General features: G+C 36.3%; 2 protein-coding genes across 9 annotated transcripts in view; both read left to right on the top strand.

The window, feature by feature from the left end:
- Positions 1-3,191: 3,191 nt before the first annotated feature.
- LOC306870974 (phosphatidylinositol 4-phosphate 5-kinase-like protein 1) lies at positions 3,192-11,791 on the top strand (the record flags this gene model as incomplete). Its single annotated transcript, XM_079418605.1, has 9 exons — positions 3,192-3,386; positions 5,803-5,853; positions 6,038-6,192; positions 7,138-7,262; positions 7,462-7,496; positions 7,597-7,652; positions 7,949-8,061; positions 8,143-8,305; positions 10,777-11,791. 9 exons carry the CDS (start codon positions 3,192-3,194, stop codon positions 11,234-11,236), a joined length of 1,353 nt encoding a protein of 450 aa, XP_079274731.1. The 3' UTR covers positions 11,237-11,791.
- A 436-nt stretch (positions 11,792-12,227) lies between these two features.
- Positions 12,228-19,701, top strand: part of LOC306871431 (endophilin-B2-like) — a 49,209-nt gene continuing 41,735 nt past the window's right edge. For 6 of the 8 annotated variants that reach the window (XM_079419352.1, XM_079419356.1, XM_079419355.1 and 3 more), the window contains exons 1-2: positions 12,247-12,381; positions 18,105-18,246. In XM_079419352.1, coding sequence (XP_079275478.1) covers positions 12,319-12,381; positions 18,105-18,246 — 205 coding nt within the window. In that variant the 5' untranslated portion in view covers positions 12,247-12,318. Of the gene's footprint in view, positions 12,382-18,104; positions 18,247-19,701 lie in introns of all 8 variants that reach the window. The other 2 variants (XM_079419357.1, XM_079419358.1) reach the window with 1 other exon arrangement.

The following is a 19,701-nucleotide window of genomic DNA, read 5'->3' as shown; positions in this document are numbered from 1 at the left end:
CCTGTGGTTGTTTCTCTCTTATTCTATATGTATAGCATATCTATATCTATCTATTTACATGTGTATATAAATTCAATTTAAATGTGTTTTAATGAGTTTGCACTGAATAGTCCAGCTGCATTTTCCAAATTCTGGGTGGCAGTTAACTGTGACATCTGCAGCGCATCCTCAACAAAAGCCACTTTTCTTTATTTAGATCCTGGTTCCTGCTGTGGAAAAACACAGTACCTGCCCAAAGTCCCTAGTTCCTGGGGAAAGTTCCTGCGGTGGAAACGCGGCAAATGAGGCCCATTTGGGCAACCACTAACTCTTGTCTCTTACTCTCATTTACTGTCAAGATTAGTTAAATGGATTAAATTTCATGTCAAATTATAGATTTAAATTTAGAAAAATGTTGCACTTGTTGGTACAAATTTGGTATGGTCATTTGTTTATATGAGACCCAGCTATTGAGTTTTTGTCTCTGTAGTGGGCATGATTTAGTGAATTTCTCTGAGTGCTTACATGTCACCGTTTTAAATCTGGATGTCCTTTTCAGAGAGACCAAGTTTCGCCATGACCTCTCCTTGGTCTTTAAAGTTGGCTGACATCAATTTAGTGATAAAATTGTACATTCTTATGGAAATATTATAATATTCTGCCCTATAATAACATTTTGTAATTATAATTTAAATCTGATTAATGTATCAGGTTTCAAATCAAAATATGACTTCCTGTTACGAAACAGGCCATCACACATGTCCACTGTAGAGGACACCAGGACTAAAAGCATGTTTATTACACATTTTGGGAGACAAAACAATTGAATAGGAAAATAAATTACATATCAACATTCTTATGAAATATTAGATATTATGAAAATCTGGCCAATTATTACTCCCATTATTACACTTATTTTTCAACATGCTGTCCCAACAGAGCATTAGGTTAATATGCAAATTGCATATTTTATATATATTTAATATACAGTGTATAGATAACATTGTGTTTAATGGGAAAACTAGTTTCTGGAAATTTTACACCCATATTGCATGAAGCAAAGTGGTATATCAAATCATTCTGTTATATCTTTTATAACATAGTTGTGAATCATCATTATACAAACCTGAAACCTAAAAATGGGTGATTTTTATAAAATCCCATTGTTTTTGCCTTTTCATGTAAATTCATGTCGTTTTCATTTTTACAAAAACTGGTTATTTAGTTATTAGTTTAGTTATTCTAAATAATATTAAATAATATAATTCTAAAAAATATTATTTAGTATGACTAAATTCCCAAAGCTTTGTTTCTGGGTCTCAGGAGTATATACTATGTGTACAACATCTTAGTTCAAGATTGTGATATGTGTAAGATACCAATCTACTATCAACACTAATAGTTTTGTCTGTTTGTGTCCGCATACTTACCCGTGTGTTCCGTATCTAAGCACAGAGTGGCAGTGAGTGTGTGTGTGTGTGTGTGTGTGGGATGGGCCGCTGCAGGCGCGCTCGTTCTAATGAGAGACTGGTCGAGCTCGAGCTGCTCATCCACACACGGCCAGTGTTATGTCACGCGAGGACAGGGAGAATGCGCTGATCTCCTCATCCACGACCCTGCGGACAGACGAGGACATGTACTAGAGGACCTATAATGAATCGCTCTGAGGTACGTGCACATCTGTTTTTATTAGACAGCAAAACCTTGTTTCTGTTATTTATTTATTTTTATTTTTAACTGAGGGTAAACTCAAGTTCCTGACAGCTCCACTAGCTATTCCTGTTTTAACATTTGTTGGTTTGTTAAAAATGTTAATCAAAAACTGGCCTTGTCTGATTCAGAATAGTAAAAAATATACATTATATTGGACTTTGACTTTAAATGCACTTCATATGTGGAACTGATGACAGAGGTATTTCCCAGGCTGCATTTAGAGGGGGAAAAGCTGCAGACTTATATTGAAAAATTGAATTTCTTCATGCAGAACAGCTGATTACCATCACTGCAAACAAATAAACTTATGTCTGAAATATTTCTCTGCAGAAGAATCCATTTAGGCACATGACACTTGGGAGGACAAATTGGCTGAAAATTGTTTGCAACTATGATTTCCTCATGTGCAAAGAACACACTGGTGTCTTAAAGGTGCAGTTTTTTTTATGCAGCTGATGGAATGTCAGAATTGTGCTATGACCTGCTGCAGGTGCTTTGCTCTCCCATGATGGTGCTGCATTCACTAGTAATAAAGATTTGCAAATTACTAATAATAATTTCCCTGTCTTGAGTGAACCTACCTTAAGACCTCTTGAACAAATACAGTTTTTGTTCTGTTTTTCTGTTGTCAGGGAGACCTTAACCAGTTTCAAGATTATAACAAATCCCTCTGTCATTATAACAGGAGTAGAGTGCAGTAAAATATATTCACGTCTCATTTACACACACACACACACACACAAACACACACACCCATGTTGGTTTTTGTGGTTTATGGGGACTCTCCATAGGCGTAATGGTTTTTATACTGAACAAACTGTGTGTGCTATTGCCCTACACCTAAACTTAGCCCTCACAGGAGACTTTGTGCATTTTTAGATTTTCAAAAAAACACCATTTAGTATGTTTTTTAAGCCTTTTGAATTACGGGGACATAGGCAGTGTCCTCATAAACCACCTTCATATTGTAATACCTCTGTCATACCCATGTCATTATACAAATTTGTGTCCTCATAAACCACATAAACATGCACACACTCACAAAATACTGATAAAAATATGTTGTAATGCATGTAGTTTCTACTAAGGCTTTAGTGAAGTGAAGTGAAGTGACATTCAGCCAAGTATGGTGACCCATACTCGGAATTCGTGCTCTGCATTTAACCCATCCAACGTGCACACACACAGCAGTGAACACACACACACCGTGAACACACACCCGGAGCAGTGGGAGCCATTTATGCTGCGGCGCCCGGGGAGCAGTTGGGGGTTCGGTGCTCAAGGGCACCTCAGTCGTGGTATTGAGGGTGGAGAGAGCGCTGTACATTCACTCCCCCCACCTACAATTCCTGCCGGCCGGAGACTCGAACCCGCAACCTTCGGATTACAAGTCCAACTCTCTAACCATTAGGCCACGACTTCCCCCATTAGGTCCCGACTTCTTTACAAGTTGGTGTACTGTTTTTTTAATGGACATACATGTCCATTGCATGTTGTAGATGGAGATGTCAGGGCCAGGTGCAAGCCGACACAGTCGCACAGTGAAGAGGAGACGTTGGGGCAGACTGAGGCAGCAATGGAAACTGCTGGGTCTGTTTGAGATCGACCAGCAGCATGAGTTTTACAGTCTCACCTGTATGATGAAGGAAGGGCTGTTTGCCGCTGTGCAGAACACCATTGACAACCCTTTACCTGTGAGTATACCCGTGTTTATGAACCTACACCTCATCCAGTCCCTATTGAATATCACTCCTTCCATCTTAAGGAAAAGATTACAATTGGAAAGATGCAGTTATAGCCAAAGTTGTGATTGGTTTGTGGACTCCCAGTGGTCTGTGGAGAAGATATAAAAAACATATATAATTTTCTTTAATCAGTGTCAGTATCAGAATCAGAATAAACTTTTGTCACAGGAGCTTCCAGTGCAGATAAAATACAAACTTAATAAAGGTAATAAATTAGAATGTAAGGCAATAACAAAAAATAGGCTATAAATGTATAATATAATACAATCCTGTAATAAATACAGTAAATACACAATAGACAGAATTACAATGTACAGGTATGCTATTAAAAATGAAAAATATAAAACCTTGATGCCATTTCCTACTATGTACATTAGAGTATGAGTATTTCAATTTCTGTCTATTTACAAAGCTATAAACCGGATAGAAAGCTAACTTAGAGTTTTTTTTCACTTTTAGATTTTTTTTAAATTCACCATTGCATTTTTTCTTAATCAGATTTATCAAAACATTTTATTCAAATCCCCCCCAAGACTAGTCTGTTCATTGCTGACATCAGCTAGTATTAACATCTACTACTCAAGCTGATACGAACAAATTTATCTGTACAGAAGTCACAGCTCATTGCAGTCAAACACGTTTGAAATTATGAAAACAAATTCAAAATACAATCCCAAGGAAATAAACAGTTCAGATAACATTACATTTTCAGTGTTGAAGTGCACATTGAAATGAAAGGTGAGAGAGATGACAGCTTTGGCATGATTAAAGACCTCCAAGGAGACAGGCGAGTTCTATTTACCATTAATTAGTATGAGGACAAGCTCCATAGATAGGACCAGATTTAGTGTGATCTTTCCATGGAGACTGTGTGTTTGTGACACTGAAGGGGCACCGTATTTTAATGTTTAGGCTTGATTAGAGCTGCTTTTATCTTGGTAATTTGCTCAAGAGTAACAGAGCATATGGTGTGAAAGAATAACCAAGTGTTTTGGATACAAACACCATTGTATTTCATGCACTGGGGAGGAGGGGACAATTCTAACAATGAGATAGTGCTCAGTGCATGGTAGCGCCACAAAAGAGGGCAGAAATATTCAAGCAGAAATCGGGCCATGAAAAAAAGAAAGTAGATTCCAGTTGAATAAGTGGCATAAGTAAATAATAATTAAGCTTTAGCATATAATAGAGGAACAAGAGAGTACTATTCATCTCTGAACGTGGTACTGTATGTGCATGACTCATTTTTTCCCCACATAGGTTTGTCACATTTGTGATGTTTCATAGATTATTCACGTAGCATTTCAATGCTTTCTATAAATCAATTTTCTTATTGAGATTACATAATACTGAAACCGCAGTAACTGTGGCATTCACTGATGCCTAAAAGAAATACAGGGCTTTCAGCAAACCAAAGACTCTCTCCCAGCTGGCATTTTTAGTATGGTAAAACCATACAAGATAGAACTGGATAGTTCTGGTCCTAGATTCTGTCAATAATATGTTACAGCCATGCTAAAATACATACTTACATGTCAGGGAACTTAAGTAATTAATGATATTTTGTGATACGCATTTGTGAATATAGTCATGGTTAAAGTGTTTTTAAGACCCATTAGACACATTAAAAAGATACTCTAAACGTGATTTTTCCAGAATGAATGAATGACATTGACCTCTTCCCCACTTTTTTCAATATAGCTTTCGATTGCCATTTTAATTGAACTACACAAACTTGCCTATGAGGCAAACACATCCCCTGATTATTAACTACTCAACCTATTTTGTAATGTGGTGGTTGCACTCATGGGTCATGTGCTTGTTCACTAACACACACACACACAAACACACACACTCATGTTGGTTTTTGTGGTTTATGGGGACTCTCCATAGGCGTAATGGTTTTTATACTGAACAAACCGTGTGTGCTATTGCCCTACACCAACCCTACACCTAAACTTAGCCCTCAAAGGAGACTTTGTGCATTTTTAGATTTTCAAAAAAACACCATTTAGTATGTTTTTTAAGCCTTTTGAATTACGGACATAGGCAGTGTCCTCATAAACCACCTTCATATTGTAATACCTCTGTCATACCCATGTCATTATACGTGTCCTCATAAACCACATAAACATGCACACACACACACATACACACACTCACACATATGCATAGATGATGTTGCTGACCCCTGATTCTATTGAATCCAGTCTGCTTAGGCAGCAGTATAATGCATGAATATGCTGCCTGTTGTCTGGGGGTCAAAGCTCTTTTGCATCTCTCTCACCTACTTAAATAACAAAAAGGAAAACAATACCTGCAAAAACATGTAATCAACTATGCAATATATATTTGTGTCTTTTAGGATGAGCTGTCTGAGGATGACTATACTCTTGAAGTTACTCAAATCCATAAGGTATGTTAAAAGAAAAAGCCAGCATTTCTTACTATAATTTTAGCATATTTTGCTGTACCGGACAAAATGTGACGTAATTACTAAGCAATTGTTGAGCATGTGCTTGTTTTGCTTGAATTATACGCAATATATTTATGCATAATTTCTACTGAATCTCTTCTGTTGTGTTTGTGACTGTGTGAAGGACTTCAGGATGGAGACGTATGCTGGGCCGGTGTTTGCCAGTCTGCGGCGCTCCCTGGGGATGAGAGAGAAGGAATATCAGCAGTCCCTCTCTTCTGAAGGCAGCTACCTGCAATTCATCAGCAATTCCAAGAGCAAAGCAGACTTCTTCCTAACGTGAGTCAGCACAAATACTTCACGTGCAGAAGCATATGCACTAGGCACAGTAGACAGACCACTTATAGAAAAAGAAATGGGAGAAATCAAATAGTTCAATGTGGCGTGTATAAGAAGGTCTGTACTTCATTTTAAAGAGTTTTTTAAATAGATTTTTGTATTCTAGAACCTGCATATCATTGTAGCATGATTTCAGCCACATGTATACTTTTGTTGTCAGATTTGTTTTCTTTGAAATATGTTTTGATTTGAAATGTGTTATTGAAACACATATGAAAAATGTTTATTTCTGGGGTTTTTCCCAATTCATTTAGATAGGAGCTATACTTGCACTGTTGTGCTTTGACTTGCACAACTTGCATACTTGCACAGTTACTGCACTGTTGTGCTTTGAGTGAACTGATATAGGGATAAATATATACCCTACTCTTCTATAAATATTTTTTTTCAGCAAGGATGGATTAAATGGATCAAAAGTGACTGTAAAGACTTAAAAATTCTTTTGGACTTTTTATTAAGAAAATATTCAAAATAAAAAAGTATCATGATTTCCACAGAAATATTAAGCAGCACAACTGTTTTCAGTTGGTAATAATAAGAAATGTTTCTTGAGCAGGAAATCAGCTAATGGCTAATAGCTAAAATTCTAATTGCCATACAGGAATACATTACATTTTAAAATACATTAAAATAGAAAACAGTTTGTTTAAATTTTTTTTTCAATTTTTCAATATTTCATAGTTTTTTACTGATTTCTGATGCAGCCTCGGTGAGTATAAGATACTTATTTTTAAAAATCATTTAAAAATCTCACTAATCAAACTTTTTAATGGAATAATAGTATATATTAGATTGATATCTGTAAGTAAACTTTGTAATATCAGTATGTTTGTTTGATATCAAACCAAATGTCTTTTAACACACATTTCTGTGTTCACTGTTTAGTAATGACAAGCGGTTCTTCTTAAAGACACAGAGTAAAAGAGAAGTGCGATTTCTCTTGTCTAACTTGAGAATCTATATGGAACATCTGGAGAAGTACCCACACTCTCTGCTTGTCAAATTTGTAGGTGAGAAAGCGGAAGCTATTACACTAACATTACTTTTTCAACAAATGTTACTGGACAAACATTTTTTTATCCACCAATTTTAATGCATTATGGATTTGAAGGTGTAATTCATGACGATTTACACTAGAAACCTTAAAACCCTGAATGCTTATCTTTATTGAATCCATTTAAGCAATTGTCATGCTTGATTCATGGACAGGTGTTCACAGGATCAAAATAGCACATCAGAGGATGGTAATTATTTCACATTACATCTTCAATTTCCTGTTAAAATGATTGTTTTATCAACCCCGAGGGTGGATGTTGTAAAACTCTACTGGTTTTCTTCGTGCAGAAGTACTTTATTGTGATGCAAAGTGTCTTTTACCCTGATGACAGAATCACAGCGAGGTAAGATTCACTGCATGTTATAAATGGAAATGGTAAAGTGTTAACGATTCGTCCATTATCAATCTTATAAATATTTAATGTTTCTATTCTCTTTATCACTTCTGTGAAAGTACACCACACTTACTAGAATCCACAGCCTTGCAATTATTGGTTATTAAATTGCTTTGCCTTTTAGCTGTTACTTTTGGCTTGCACTAATGGTAATAAAAATAATGATCCAATCCATCACTCCAACCCCCTTCTCCATTACTCTTCCTCCCTAGTTTTACATTCACGATTTTCTCTCAATGTTTAAGGTATGATATAAAGGGCTGTGAGGTGAGCCGGTGGATGGACCCAGCCCCTGAAAACAGCCAGATCATTGTTGTTTTGAAGGATCTTAATTTTGAAGGACAGTTCATTCAGTTAGGTAAGCTCAGTTCCTTGTATGATATTTAGACTTCATCTGCAACGCTACATTCAATCCTTTGGTTCCTTGTTTATATGACAGATCAGCAAGGCCCTTGGCTCCTGCGTCAGGTGGAGATTGATACTGCCTTTCTTCAGACGCTCAATGTGTTGGACTATAGCCTCTTGCTTGCCCATCAGCCCCTGCACCAGGATGAACTCAGCCAGAGTCTCTCTTTCGCAACACTGATCATGCGTGCCAAAAAGTGAGCATACTTTTATGCATATAGTCATCTACAAACAACCATAGACATTTACAAAGATGTTTTAATGAAGGCCTGCTTGTGTACATGGTTTAAAGATTTCAAATTCTTCTAATAAATATGATGAAAATAACTTGAAATCTTCACAAACTACATAATTTAATGTTACTACTTAAGGGAAGTTAGTGTTATTACATTTCATTAAATAAAAAATTAACACTACTGTTCTCTGTCAAAAATGACTGCATACAACATGTGGTCAAAACAAGATGAAAGCACTTTTTAAAATACTTTGGACGGTTTATGTATAATGAATGGAAACTTTCTGAAAGATGTTAGCATTTTATTGTCCTTAAAGGGATAGTTCACCCAAAAATGAAAATTCTGACATTAATTACTCACCCTCATGTCGTTTCAAACCCGTGAGACCTCCGTTCAACTTCGGAACACAAATTAAGATATTTTTGATGGAATCTGAGAGCTATCAGGGCCTCCATAGACAGCAAGGGTCCTTACAAGATCAAGATCCAGAAACGTAGCACGGAGATCGGTAAAATAATCCATGTGACATCAGGGGTTCAACTGTAATTTTATGAAGCTACGAAAATACTTTTTTTGCGCAAAAGAAAAAAAAAAACAACTTTATTCAAATTCGTCCCCTCCACGTCACCCTAGTGCCATTTTGGAGAATATCCGCTGGACGGAAACTACTTAATTTGTATCTTATAAAAAATATCTTAATTTGTGTTAATGAGGGTGAGTAATTAATGACAGAATTTTCATTTTTGGGTGAACTAACACTTTAAATACATTTCTGTACCTAAAATGCATGGTGAATAGAAAATTTCACAATAGTAGTGTACACATTTCAGTGAAGTCTCAAGGTTGGTGTAGTCTGGCATTCATAATTGTATAAAAACTCTATTCTTGACACAGTCAGATGGCACACAGATACTTTGGCTGGTCACCGCTATCCCACAAAGTCATTTGAATGAACTGCTTATGCTTGATAATTCTGAGGTGCACGCAGAATATAGTGATGAACTTTATATGATTAAGTGGAGAATACTGATGTTGGCTCTTGTTTTAATTGTTCTCATAGTTCAAAGACAATATTTGTTTCAAAACACAGTTTCAGTCACACTTTATTTTAAGATCCAATCCTCACTATTAACAAACCATTAACTACGACTTTTCCTCAATAAACTCCTAATTTGCTGCTTATTAATAGTCAGTAAGCTAGTTGTTTAGTTGTTTAAGTATGGGTAGGATTAGGGATGTAGAATATGTGCTTTATAAGTACTAATGAACAGCCAGTGCTTAATAAGTAACTAGTTAATAGTGAGAATTGGTCCCTTTTCCAAAGTGGGTAACAATTTATTTTAGGGTTTCTTAACTAGTTGCTTATTAGCATGCATATTACCATGCCATTTATTAGTAGTAATTAAGCACATATTAATGCCTTATTCTACATCCCTAATCCTACCCAATACCGAAACTTAACAACTACCTTACCAAATATTAATAAGCAGCAAATTAGGAATTTACTGAGGGGAAAGTCGTAGTTAATAGTGAATAAGTGTTGCCTATTCTAAAGTGTTACCTTAAAGTGTTACCGATGTTTCTTTCTGCTGCCTCCTATCTCTAGTTTAGTTCAGTATTTAAGGATAACAGGCTTTACCCTGACTGTGAATGTTCATGTTCACCTGTTTCCAGATCCTTCTCTTTCTTCTCCAAACGGCCAATGGCAGGCAGGCATGTAGCTATCATATCTAGCTTCGATGTCATTTTCAAAGTAATGTCTCAAAGTAATAACGAAAACTAAATTACTAAACTATAATAATAACCATGCGTGTACTTGCTACTACCATTCCATTAGTCATTGAACATCATCTCATATACTGCCTTTATCCATCATTTAAACTAAAGGTTTACTCAAAAAATGATGCAAGTCTTACTTATTCTCATGTCTTTTGAAACTTGTATGACTTTGTCTTTTCCATACAACACAAAAGGACATATAGCAGAATGTCCAAGCTGCTCTTTTCCATACAGTGAAAGTGAATAGTGACCATTAAGCTTTTCAGTGAACAATGGCTTAGATTTCAGCCTGTTCCTCACACAAAGTTAACATATGACTACTTTTAAGGTGTATTTGTTAGAGACTGGCAGTCCCCATCCATTTTCATTGTGTGGAGAAGAGCAGCATGAACATTCTGCAAAACATCTCTTTTTGTGTCCCACACAAAAAAGAAAGACATATGGGTTTGGAAGGACATGATGGTGAGTAAATGATGTAAGATTTTCAATTTTTGGGTAAACTATACCTTTAACAGCATGGAATGTTCAGCTGTAATAATCTTATGCAGAAAAACAGAGCTTCAACCCAGAAACAAGCAACATTGAATGGCAATTGTTCCGTAGGTTAATGTTCTTTGTTCTCTGTTCTGTGTTCCTCTCTGACTGGCTGTTAGGTCAGTAAATGCAACATCCAGTCCTACACATGCCACTTCACCAACTGTTCCCGGGGTGGTGGCAGAGGAAGACTTCACACTCCTCTCCTCAGAATTAAATACAACACAATGTCACGTAACAGAAATGCACAGTGGCAATGGTGCAACGGACATAGCAAGTCCTGAGGAAGACAAAATTGAGCAACAAAGTAGAGTGGGAACAGAGTCAGCCGATCTACAAACGTTCCAGGCCCAGAACCGGAGATTGCTTCCTAACTTCAGAAACCCACTTCATGTCATTGATGGACCAGAGCAGCGTTACTTCATTGGGATAATTGACATCTTCACTGTTTATGGTTTCAAAAAGAGGCTTGAGCATCTGTGGAAAAGACTGAGACACCCACGACACACATTCTCCACAGTCAGTCCTCCAGCTTACTGTCACAGGCTGTGCCAGTGGGTTCAGGACCATACCAAATAAAATTAGAGAGCTTGGATGACAGATGGACACTGTTCGCACACCTGACTCATACATATCGTAATGTAAACACAGTGGAAAGGATCTGAATGTACATTTGGGGGGGGATGTTTTTATAGCTTTTTGTTTAAATAAAGAAGATGCTAATGCAAGTACCTGTTAAAACACTGTAGTTCATGAAAAATGCAAAAGTTAAAAGGTGTATTCAATTTAAAATTGTTATGTAAGTAACAGCGCAATGACGGTGCATAGGGATGAAACCTATTATGAAAACATGAATAAGAGCAAAGGAGAATGCAACTTTTAATTTAAGCTTGTTTTCATAATTGACTTATGTAATACCGGTTACATATATCTAATTTATTGATAAGTACATTGTTACCATTTGATTGCCAGCTGTCCAGAACAGAAACGCTTTTGAGACTGACAACTTATCAACAAATGCAGGGTTACTTCCTTCCTGCTGTCATGTTCAGAAACTGTTTTGTGAAACTACACAAGTGGGCATTCAAATGCTTTCAGAAATATTTATGCAGTATAATAAAAAAAAGAATGTTTGATATTTGCATCTTATTTAATGATTTAGATAAATAATGTTTAGGCCTCAAGCTGCTTTTGTAATTGACCAATTTATATTGCTGGAGCAAAATTTTATTTAATTCTATTAAAATTAAAAATGTGCTTTTCTATCTATCTATCTATCTATCTATCTATCTATCTATCTATCTATCTATCTATCTATCTATCTATCTATCTATCTATCTATCTATCTATCTATCTATCTATCTATCTATCTATCTATCTATCTCTAAATAGGACTAATTAATTTAATATTAATGGAAGGATATGGTTTACTTGGGCAGACCACAGAGGATACTTTTAAAAATGATTCTTCATTACAAGTATTGTATTTTAAAAGATGAGCATCCAGCTCTAAACTAGGCTGAGTAGAGGATAGCCGATGTAACTGATGGTAACTCCAGGCTGCGCTGTCGATTCCTCCTCGTCCTGCACAATCGATCCCGTTGCAGGGACAACCAACAAGCTGATGTTGCCGAAACGCACGCAGTGAAAACGCTGACACGATGGATTTCAATGTCAAGAAACTAGCGTCGGATGCAGGTGTCTTCTTCACTCGTGCTGTCCAGGTATGAAATGACCCAGTGCTTTCTGGTTACTTTACAGTAGTTGCGTTCAGCCATAATTGAGGGGGATGGATGTGCGCAGCAGCATCAGCGAGCTCGAGTCAGTGAACGAACTGCTTCGCTCCCTTGGCCTTATATAGATCCTCACGCGAACACTTGACCTGGCTTTCTGTAAACATTAATGTATTTGTCATTGTTCAAGCGAACGACCCTTGTTTGTCATGTCGTGATCATCTGTATTTTCCTCGCCATTGTAAGCCGATAGACGCAAGCCAAGCCCGTATCCATTATTAATGGCTGTTCATGTGACAGTCACAGCTGAATTCTCGCCTACAGACGAAGCCCTGTTTTCTACAAAACAGTTATTCGGGCCCAAGCCAGTAAGGCGCTATTGTTTTCCTAAGGATTATTTTTTTATTATTATTTCGACTATCCGGGCACTTTTGGGGGCCTTAACGTGCCCAAAAACTCTTGAAAATTGGCACACATGTTGGAACCTGCGGCTATTAGGACGCCTTAGAGGCTGGGACCCGGGCGTGGCACAGGGGCTCTACAGCGCCCCCTGGAAAACTGTCAGAAAGCTTGACGTATAGCTCACACATACTTGCACATATTCATATGAAACTCGGTACACATATAGATCTCATTGAGCTGAACAACTTTCAGACTGCATGTCTTAGGCTCCGCCCAACAGGAAGTCGGCTATTCAGGGCTGTTTAAAAAGCGCATGCTTGGAATTTGATATAAGTTACTCCTCTGAGGATTTCCAAACGATTGCCACCAAACTCGGTGAACATGATCTCAAGACATTGGGGATGCTAAATTTCGAAGAGATTTTTGATATCTCGAACCGTTTGCCCGGGGCGAGGCGATGAAGCTATGGCGAAAAATGAGAAACAGGAAATGCCTAATAACAGCCACATACATTGTCTGATTTTAATCAAACTTCAGTGGTTTGTTCGTTGTATGATGCCTATTTGGAGTCAAAGTTATAGCGCCACCAACTGGCTGCAGGAAGTGTGTCGTTTTCAAAATGCTTTGAATTCAGCATCTTATTTTTACTCGATTTGCTTAAAACTTCACCAGAATAATGTCAAAACACGGCCGATGTAAAACTGTGAAGGGAATATTGATATCTAAAATACTGTTGCCATGGCAACTTGTCAAACTTGAAAATTCTTTTCTGGTGATTTTGAGGCAGATAACATGTTTAGAATGTCATGAAACTCACACACATCAGTGTTAATGATAGATACACACTAGCAAAAAAAAGCTCATAAACGGGCGTGGAGGAGACACTCTATAGCGCCACCTTTTGTCAAAAGTAGGGGGGTTAGTTTTAGCTACAGACACCAAACTCGGTACATAAATTGTTCTAATCAAGCCGGACAACTTTCTAATTTACAGTCATTAGCTACGACCAAAAGGAAGTCCGCTATTTTTATTTTAATATCATTTTTGTGAATTTCAGGCTTCAAATTAATTCATACTCCTCCAAGCAGAAACAAGTAATTCACACCAAACTTTTTTCAACATGATGCCAAGATACTGAAGATGCTAAATTGCGAACGGATTTAGGATATCTTGAACAGTGTTTTAATGGCAATTTATTAAAGTTCCAGTAAAAAAGAGAGCACTTTTTTTATCTTTTAAGAGCAGCTTCCAAACACTTCATAAAAAATTACATACACAGAACAAGTGATTCATTTCATGAATTTACAATACACTATGGAGAGCAGAAAATTAAAAAACTTATCAGACTCTGCTTCTGTGTGTGGTGTGGGTGACTGTGTGAGTTGAGTGTGGGTTGAGGGTCTGGGTGGGAGAGAGAGGGTCTGTTTATCAACAGCTGTCTAAAGGGTGCCATCAAAATAATCAAACTGATATTACAATAGAAATGGTTCAAAGCAAATGTGTCATATTACACATTCACCTGATCAGATATCTGATCTTATGGCTGTTTGGGAAAAAAAAAAAATATTATTTTTATTATTATTATTACTATAAGTGGTCTTTGTCTGCTTTAAGTAAAGTAACATAAGTAACGTGGCAAGATATGAAACTTATAATCCATTGTAATTTAAACAGATGGATCATATTCATTGTGTGTTATAAATCATCATACTCTTAAAAGCTATAACCACAAATAAGTAACTATTATAATACATTAAAACTGTTCTTATGAATATTCTTGATGATATAACATATTATAAAGTTATTTATAATGCATTATGCATTCATTGTAATGCCTTAAGAATACCTTTATTATGTATTATAAATACAGGCTTCATAGAAAGTGTTACCATAAATACTATATACTTATTGTTCAGGTTAATTAATATAAAAACTGAAACCTTATTGTAAAGTGTTATAAAGTTATAAAGTTTTATATGTTGTTCTGTGTGTGTGTGTGTGTGTGTGTGTGTGTGTGTGTGTGTTTCACATAGTTGATGGTTTGGATTAACCTTTTAATTGCCATATCCCTTAAAACTGCCAGAGCGTTACTGTAATGCATGTGCTCGCTGGGCACTGTTTTCCTGATGCCACCGGGGGTGGCGGTTGCACTGATGGCTTGGGCCCGTCATCGCTGCTTGCAGCTTTAATTTTATTTTTAAAATGCTTGTTTAGGGATTCTCATGTGACTGTCTGTCAAAAATAAAAATATAACTAAAAATATACTCAGTTATATACTGTATAAAAAGACATAAGACAGTAAACAGGTTGATAATCACTGACCAAAGTTTAACATGAAAAGAATGGTCTTGGTAACCATTCCCTTTCATTTTATGGAAAAAAAGCAGCACAACATCACTGTGAAGAAAATCATGTAGTTTTTGGAACAGTGTGAGAGGGAGTATTTTAATTTTAATAGACCTTTTTGTATACAGAGTACTGAAAGATGTCTGGCCAGCTGGTGTGTTTGTGTGACGGTGAATGTCCATCTGTTTCCATGTGGGTGGTTTTCATTTAAGCATAACTTTTTTTTTTTTTTTTTTATTAATTACAATATTTGTAGTTTATTATTTAAAATAATCCTTGAAACTGTAAGTTGTGACAGATGATATTTTCTATATAATATAAAAAAGGAAGTTTATTTCTGAAGGATAAACATTTTCTATCACTAATGATAAAAATGCAACAATTTAATTTAGTTGATAATTAACTGTTAACAAAAACCATGTGATGATTCAAAGACATCGCTTGTACTTATAAGTAATACAATTGCTAAACTAAAATTCAAAAACAATATTTATTCAGAATAAGTAAGTGGCATTGTAATACTGATTTTTTTTCTTCAATGCTGTATGCATGCTGCAGTATATTTACACAGTGTGAGATTTATTATATTGTCAAAGCATTATGTGTCTTATTCATAGTCATATTACAAGATACTGTGCAAACACAGTGTGAGGATACCTCATCTGTTATGACCGCCCATATTCTCGGCTCGTGTATGACAGACATTCAAAACTGCAGATGTAGAGGAAATCCTTCATGCTGAATGTGATTTATGTTTTTTCCTCTTTCATCTCAGGCCTGAATTTTATGCGCTGTCAGCAGGGGTCTTCCCTGTGTGTGAGTGAAATATTAAACACCAGCCTCATAATTTTTTCACCTTGTCAGAGGAAATCTTCAGGAAATCTGCAGGTCCACCGGCCTGCCAGAAGCCTCCTGTTTATCAGGGCATTTGTTCAGCTGTTAGCTACTCACCTTTAGCAATGGCTGGCATTTTAGCCTGCATATTTGGATATCAAGTGAATATCAACTGCAAAGGCACAAACAAGCCGGTGCCATACACCTGTTTGATCCTCTTCGATTTAATTTCTTGAACTGATCTTGTTTATTGCTATGTCTCCCCTGAGAAGACGCAACAAGACTGTTTGCCTTCTGCAGTCTGATTAACCAGGGAGCAGATGGAGGGGGTGTCCCCTATCAGCCAATCACCTTTGCAGACACAGATAAGCGTCCCTGCTCGGCCAATCACTACTATTGTACCTGTCTGGGATTTCGTTGGGAGCAGATCATTATCACTCAAAGCCACAGTTCTGTCATCGAGTTACTGCAGTCAGAGGCAGTACACATGAGCTCTAGATTACTGAATATACCACAGGTCCATCTCAGGCAGCAATAAATAGGTCTTTTAGCAGTCACTTTTAGCTGTTGTACACTACCTTTTAAAAGTTTGGGGTCAGTAATATTTTTGAAATATTTAAGTCTTGTATGCTTACGAAGGCTGCATGTTTGATTATAAATACTTTAATCAGTCTCATTGTGAAATATTATTATTACAATTTAAAGGAACTGTGTTCTGTTTCAATATATTGTCAAATGTGACGGCAAAGTTGATTTTTCAGCAGCCATTACTCTAGTCTTCCATGTCGCATGACCCTTCAGAAATCATTTTAAAATGAAATAAACATTTCTTGCGATTATCAATGTTGAAAAGTTTTGCTGCTTAATATTTTTGGGAATTTTTCAGGATTCTTTAATGAATATAAAGTTCAAAAGTACAGAAAAATCTTTTATAACACCTTTACAGGCTTTACTGTCACATTTGATCCATTTAGTGAAAAATAAATATCCATGCTGAATATAAAAGTATGATTTCTTCCCAAAAAGTTCTTACTTTGAACAGCAGTGTATAATTATTATTATTGATTAGTATTTTATTGCATTATCATATTTTACATAGATTTTATAATTAGTAACGCAATTCTTTAACAAACAATGGTTTATAATTAAATAGAAATATCTATAATGGTTGTAGGTTAAACATAGTGTGTCTCACTGCAGGGCACATGTCAGATATAACTCTATCCATGCTTTTAATCACATCAGCTTTTTGGATTAAAACCTGCCACGTCCTGTCATTGTCTTTTGTCAGAAAATGACTTGGTGTTTTTGTTGCACTCATAATGCACTCTTTATTACTCTCTTTAACTTAATGTGTCTGAGTTATAGCATTATATGCTGCTTGATGTGAACTGTGAAACATATACATATATATAGCTAAAAAGGTGAATGGCATAATGCCAGCAAATGGTGTGAATGGCTTTAAGCGTATGTCTCCTTGTTTTGCTGAGAATGTTGAGTCTCTGAAGAGTTCAAGATTATTGCTCATTGTTTAGTGAGTTTAATATTGCACGCTTTGTTTAGCATTCTGAGACAATATGTGACTCTGCACCACAGAACCAGTCACTATTTGTAGCAATAGCCAAAAATACACTGTATGGGTCAAAATTATTGATTTTTCTTTTATGCCAAAACTCATTAGGACATTAAGTAAATATCATGTTCCATGAAGATAGTTTGTAAATTATCTATTGTAAATATATCAAAACTTAATTTTTGATTGGTAATATGCATTGCGAAGAACTTCATTTGGTCAACTTTAAAGGCGATTTTCTCAATATTTAGATTTTTTTGCACCCTCAGATTACAGATTTTCAAATAGTTGTATCTCGGACAAATATTGTTCTATCCTAACAAACCATACATCAATGGGAAGCCTATTTACTCAGCTTTCAGATGATGTAGAAATCTCAATTTCGAAAAAATTGACCCTTATGACTGGTTTTGTGGTCCATGGTCACATATGTTATAGGAAATTATGCATGCATATTCTTGATCCTCAGAAAGAACAGCTAATATTTCCTACATTTTTGTACATCTGGTTCCGAGTGCTGCTCTTACAGTCGGACTGAATTGTTTTGTATGTTCTCCAGTACACAGAGGAGAAGCTTGGCCAGGCAGAAAAGACTGAACTTGATGCCCATCTGGAGAACCTGATTGCTCGAGGGGACTGCACCAAAAACTGGACCGAAAAGATCTTCAGACAAACCGAGGTGCTGCTTCAACCCAACCCAAGTAAGAACCTACATGGGCGTTATACGTTTAAAATCTTCCTACGTTTTGCATCTACCTAAGCCTCTGAATTACATTTTTTTTCAGGAAAATATTCCGTTATTAGATATTGTTTGAAATGTGTGGTCTTGTCTCCTAAATGTTAAGCCCAAAAAAGTCCTGAATGTTGAAAAATGTCTCATGTTGTTGACATTTACCATTAACACAATGAACAGGAACATCCCTTTGTTGATATCAGTCTGCTTTAATGTCACTATTTGCTTGATTACACCACTCTGCATCTGCGTGAAAATTTCGAGAAATTAAATATTCCTGTAGGGGCAGCCAGGGAAATATGATGCCTAACAACCATCTTAAAACAGCAGTGGTGCTCAGGTGTCACTATTTCAGGTGTCACGTTATGTGAATCTTCTCTATTGTCTTTGCACCCTTGATTTTTATTTTCTCTCTTCTTCTTGCTACAGTAATTTCATTAATTATAAGAATAAGCAAATGTTTTACAAGGGTGCTGTACTGCAAACTGGAGTAACAGTTGAAATCTGAGCTGTTAATTGTTACTGTGCTCTTGAGAAGGACACTGTACTGTAAGGCACTGTGGATAAAAATGTCTGATTACAAACTTTTGCTTAATTACACTACTGTTCAAATGTTTTATACTAATAATATTAGAATGATTTCTATGTGATATGCGAGACTGGAGTAATGGCTGCTGAATATTCAACTTTGCCACCACAGGAAAAAGTAAAAGTTATTTTAAATTGTCATTATATTTTACAATATCACAGATTTATTGTATTTTAATCAAGTAAACACAGGCTTGGTGAGCGTAAGAGACTTCTTTTGAAACATTAAAAAATCTTGCTGACTCCAAATGTTTGAATGGTAGAGTATATCGCATTTCGTAAAATTCACATTTTATGTTGGCAGTTCACAAATGAATAAACAACATGATACATTTTGTATTAATACTCGTTTGGTTATAATTTCTGAATCATTGATAAGGCCACAGGTTTCAGATGTTTTAAAGCTCATCTTTGATGGCAGTACCTTTCATGTACATATTTAAGCGTTATTACTAGTAAGAACACTAACCTGTTCTTTCTAACTCTCTCCATGCTCCAGTTGACCAAACTGGTAAGTGTGTCTCTACTCCCCGTGGCCTGTGCTTTAGGTCTTTAGTTTAATTCCTTCCTCAAATGACTGATGTTTAGTATTAGACCCAACGTGTGAGGCTGGCTCTTCTCACTATGTTTTTGTAATGGTAATACTATCCTTTTGAGGCTGGGTTTGGGTGGATGTCTTGTGGTTTTTAGCCAGACACAAGTTTAAATCATCTGAATATCTCAACCAGATCTGGTTATCAAATCTGTGAGGCCTCTTCAAATCCTGCTGGCAACACCGAGAGCTGGAATTGATTGGTCAAAGATTGTTATTATATCACATTTTCCATTACAACCC

The sequence above is a fragment of the Barbus barbus genome (assembly GCF_936440315.1).
Source record: "Barbus barbus genome assembly, chromosome: 6".
Taxonomy (NCBI): domain Eukaryota; kingdom Metazoa; phylum Chordata; class Actinopteri; order Cypriniformes; family Cyprinidae; genus Barbus; species Barbus barbus.
Note: the sequence above shows the minus strand (reverse complement) of the source record. Positions and strands in the feature narration are given on the sequence as shown.